Source organism: Juglans microcarpa x Juglans regia, chromosome 7D (genome assembly GCF_004785595.1).
Source record: "Juglans microcarpa x Juglans regia isolate MS1-56 chromosome 7D, Jm3101_v1.0, whole genome shotgun sequence".
Taxonomy (NCBI): Eukaryota; Viridiplantae; Streptophyta; class Magnoliopsida; order Fagales; family Juglandaceae; genus Juglans; species Juglans microcarpa x Juglans regia.
The window spans coordinates 25,653,316-25,657,906 of record NC_054606.1 but is presented as its reverse complement, the minus strand read 5'-3'; the positions used below and the strand labels follow the sequence as shown (position 1 = coordinate 25,657,906).

General features: G+C 36.0%; 1 protein-coding gene across 1 annotated transcript; it reads right to left on the bottom strand.

The window, feature by feature from the left end:
* Positions 1 to 346: 346 nt before the first annotated feature.
* LOC121239640 (peroxidase A2-like) lies at positions 347 to 2,851 on the bottom strand. The gene is made up of 4 exons (XM_041136918.1): positions 2,498 to 2,851; positions 2,051 to 2,242; positions 894 to 1,059; positions 347 to 762 (listed from the first exon to the last, which is right to left on the bottom strand). The coding sequence occupies exons 1-4, from the start codon at positions 2,714 to 2,716 to the stop codon at positions 347 to 349; spliced, it is 993 nt and encodes a 330-aa protein (XP_040992852.1). The 5' UTR covers positions 2,717 to 2,851.
* Positions 2,852 to 4,591: the final 1,740 nt, after the last annotated feature.

The following is a 4,591-nucleotide window of genomic DNA, read 5'->3' as shown; positions in this document are numbered from 1 at the left end:
TGGAAAGCACATAAAAATAATTTTCACCAAATTAAAATCATAGAAATAAACTTACTAAAAATCCAACCAATTTTAAAATAAGAGGATAAATTTTTGAACAATCAAAAATAATCCTTCAGTAAAAATACACTGAAATACGGGGTGTTACACTATATATGACAGTTTATGAATTTACTTTTATGAGATCTCTTTATGGTTATAACACTTGTTAAAAAACATTATTTATATATCTTTTGGCATTTCTTATTTCACACACACGCACACATATACATGTATATAATGTGTATATATATATATATATATATATATATATATATATATATACACACATATACATGTATATATTTCAGTTGACTCTTTTACAATCCAACCTAATCTCTCCATTGTTGCCAGTGAGGGGCCTGATATTTCCCATGTTGATCATCGACTGAACAAAGCTGTCAAAGAAGTCACTCTGACTGTTAGCAAAACGATTGACAATGCCAACCGTATTAGCCCCACTTGTTGAGAACAGCTCTTGATCGGTCTGGAGAAGCCCTTGTTTGTTCTGAAGGTTTGTGAAGTAGTCATTATCAAAGCCATCTGGAGAGGTGCGGTCAAGATTGGTTAGTGTATTGTCATTCGACCCACCTTGAGGACATGTTTGCCGAAGCGTTTCCAGGGATGTTGTGTCCAGGCTAGGGTCCGGGTTCCCGCTGCCATTGAAGTCATAAAGGCGGTGGCTGAATGTCGCACATCGTGCCCTTCCAAATGTGTGTGCGCCTGCAAAATTATGAGAATGCTGATTAAAAAGATGATGAAAAATGTTCACAATAAGTACGAATTAGGTTGTGTGTATATATATATATATATTAATATATATATATGTCTGTATGTAGTTTCGTTTCAGTTACCGGATAAAGCAGCAAGATCAGTAGAATCAAGTCCGACATTATTAAACTTTTCAGTGATCTGTTCAAGGGTTTGGAGAGCATTTGGAAGGGCACCAATAACTCCTGCTCGGTTCGCGGTCCTGCTATCTCTTCTTCCCAATTGAACTTGCCATGTGGGGCCTCCAGCCTGCAGCAACACGTACTAAATACTATTATTCACTGGTGTTGGCCGGGGGCGTAATTAAGGAAATACAATATAAATTCATTTCTAGATCATCGCCTACGTACGTACTGGGTTCCTTTGTTTGCCTTGTTATTGCTTAGAAAAAGGTAATAATTAATTAATGATGATGGTGCGCGCTAGCTAGAAATGCATGCATTCTCACGTCTTTTCGGATTGTTTTCGTATTTCTATATATATATATGTCTTGAGACTGCTTATAGTTCGCATATTTCTATGACTGATAATATAGTTTAGGCATAGTACTTACCCCCATGCAGAAATTAAAAGATCATATGATTTAAAAGAAATGCTAACAAATATATTAATTCAGAAAAGAAATTGATTAACATCGCGTACGCACGTTATTTTATGTTTGTTTGGCATTAAGTACCGGCCGCGTTGATCTCTTCAACGACATATATATTATATATAGATTGTGACATCAAATTAAATTAATGGATGAGCACATCATGAATCATGCCGTAGTACTGACTTTCAAATGAATTATGAAAATATAATTTATGTGTTGTATTATATATATATATATATCCATTACTTATAATTAGTTTTGTCCAAACATCGTGTGGCCAGCAAAATTAACCAAATCATGTCACGCAGGCATGCATGTTTGTGTCCAGTCGGTTGATCGACCTGTTTGAGTTTTGAAACATTTTGCGGCCAATAAGATTTTATTGATAATCATTATATATAAGTACTAGAAACTGATTATTAAGGTAATAGACAGTACTTAAATAATGATAGAAACTAATTTGTTTATTAAGAGTTCAGATCAGTTATAATATATATGGTAACACGTACGTTTTTGGAGACTGAATTAAATGCATTTATTTTTCTACCAAAAAAGAATTCGCTCTCTCTCTCTCTCTCTCTCTCTCTCTCTCTATATATATATATATATAATGAATTAATTGAGAATTAGTGAATAATTACGTACCAGAGAAACCAATATCTGAGAAGAAATGGCTAAAATATCTGCGCAGGAAACTACACCAGGGCAAACATTCTCCAAGGCTGTTTTGATTTCATCAACGACTTCAAATCCATCAACTGAGCCAGCATTAGGCCCTGCACCTTTCTCGCTCTCTATGCCATCTGCGTCATCTAGCAATAAGGAGCCATCGCAACCCTACGTATAACGTACACCCAACATATACAGCTAATTAATTAATAGTCATCAGATCATCATCATCATGATCTTTCTGATATATATTGTATTTAAGGAAGATAAAAAAAAGAAAAATCATTAAGAAAAATCTCTAGCTATTTCTGTCAAAATTATATATATGCAGGTTGACATGCATGCAGTTCTCGAGAGTTTTTGAACTCATGGTGATCATCAAAGCCATTAATTATTACTTGGACAAGAGAAATGATCACTTACATCAACAAAGCAGTCGTGGAAATGAAGGCGGATGAGTTTGGCACCAATTCTGACATCGTTTTGTGCAGCTCGCTCCACCACACCACGAACAACACTTGACACATTCGAACAAGTGCTATCGTAAAAGCTAGCACTCAGTTGAGCATTTGACCTCGAAAACATGATCATGATTAACAAACTGGCAAAAAGAATTGCCATTTTAACTAAAGACGATGACATACTAATTCCTAGCCTTTTTGTTTTCGATCTGCAGAGAAATCGATCGAACTTCCTGTACTGACTGTTTGTTCAAAACTTTGAGTAATTGCTGTGAAATGGGATGATCGATCGATGGATTTGGTCGTAGTTATAATATTGCAACCCTAGCTTTATAACGGGATCAGAGTACTACTGAGTCGTACGTAGTAGATGAGTGGGTGACGTAAGTCACCGCCTAATAAAACCGAGTCTTTTTTCTGCTCATTAAGGAAAGGACTTGAAAAATCATCCTTCACGCTAATTAAATGTGAATGAAAATATTCAGATTATGTGGGCTGCAAGATTCTTCTTTATTTATGTTTGGCTAAGAGTCGTTAAGGATTGAATGGATATTCTATGAACGGAGAAAACTAAGAGAGACAATTATTTAGTTATTGACAATTTATAAATCCAATATATATATATATATATATATATATATATATATATATATATCTAGTTCTGGCCAGTAAAAGTTGGTGATCAACGAGGCTCCGATCAGCCAACTGTTAAGACCGATGTACGTACGGGCCGTACAAAACTTTGTACAAGTATTTTGTTGTTGTGTTTTTTACGTACTGTGTACATGATGTGTGTGTATAGCATCGATCACATGATAGTTGTCACAACGGGCTTCGACGAATTCATATACATAGGTCAGAGATTTGAGTAGGGTATTAATTAATGGGAACTGTTACAGACATAAAAAGATTATATAAAGTACTAAATCTACAAACTGACATGGATTTATGGAATCAATTAGATCTACTTTATAATAAAAGTAACTTTACAATCTGATATACCTCATCAAGTCACAACAGTTTGTGGCCAGGTTTACTTTTGCATAATCTATTTGTGCCTAAAGTATTTTCCTTAATTATAGGTTGAGTAATACTGCCACAAGTTAAATTTCAACCAAGTCGAAGGGTACTAAACTAGCTTAATTACATATTAAAATATTGTCAAAGTGCGATGAAGATCATGGAATATATATTCTCTTCAAATGTGGGAATTGTTAAGGACATGTTTCATACTATCAACTACACGGATGACCTACAACTGATGAAATGGCGGCATGGGGTGCTTGGTGAAACTCCGATGCCTAAGTTAGAGAGAAGTGTTTTCAATATAAGTATATGAATGAATGAATGACAAATACGTTATCTATATGTGTTATTTATAGGAGTATGAAAGTGTTGATAACGACTAGCTCTAGAGTTTATCTTGGATAACCATTGAATAAATTGGTAGGATAGCTTTCATGATTCATCAGAGACGTTATCTATTCTTTATATTATTCACCATGTGGTCAATAGGTTCAATCTCTAGGTTTGCAGCTCTGACCCGATTCTTGAGGCCTCAGACTTGGGCCCTCCAACACATGGGCTTATTCCTTCAAGGCCCTAAATATCCCTTCCAGTTACCCTGCTAATTTCCTTCGTGCCTGCACGTGAGAAATTCATTAATTCATGCTTTCACTCTATCCCGCTAGTTTGGGGCAGATGGACGACTCCTGGGATTGTTACTCCTTTCTTGTTGTGTTTTTTATGTACTGTGTGTACATGTGTGTAATACCTGGGCCTAGGGCCCAAGTCTAGACTTAGGCACAAGCCCACGGCAAGCCTAGCTCTTGAGCCTCCAAAAGATGTCATTCGGTGAGTTTTCTTCCTCACACTTTCATTTTCTTCCCTGACAGTTTTTCCCTTTCAGTTTTCTGCATCCCGAAATTCCTTTCACCCCAATACCAAATCCCCTTCGTCTCTACGGTTTTCTTTTACTCTTTTCCTCACATCAAAACTTCTTTCTACAGACCTACCTCTCTCTCTCTCTCTCTCTCTCTCTCTCTCTGTGTGCTGA

Coding starts and splice junctions, on each gene's coding strand:
- LOC121239640 (XM_041136918.1), bottom strand. CDS start 2,716: ATGTCATCGTCTTTAGTTAAAATGGCAATTCTTTTTGCCAGTTTGTTA. Junction 1,060..2,050: donor CTCAGATATTGGTTTCTCTG/GTACGTAATTAT, acceptor GTGTTGCTGCAG/GCTGGAGGCCCCACATGGCA. Junction 763..893: donor TGATCTTGCTGCTTTATCCG/GTAACTGAAACG, acceptor ATAATTTTGCAG/GCGCACACACATTTGGAAGG.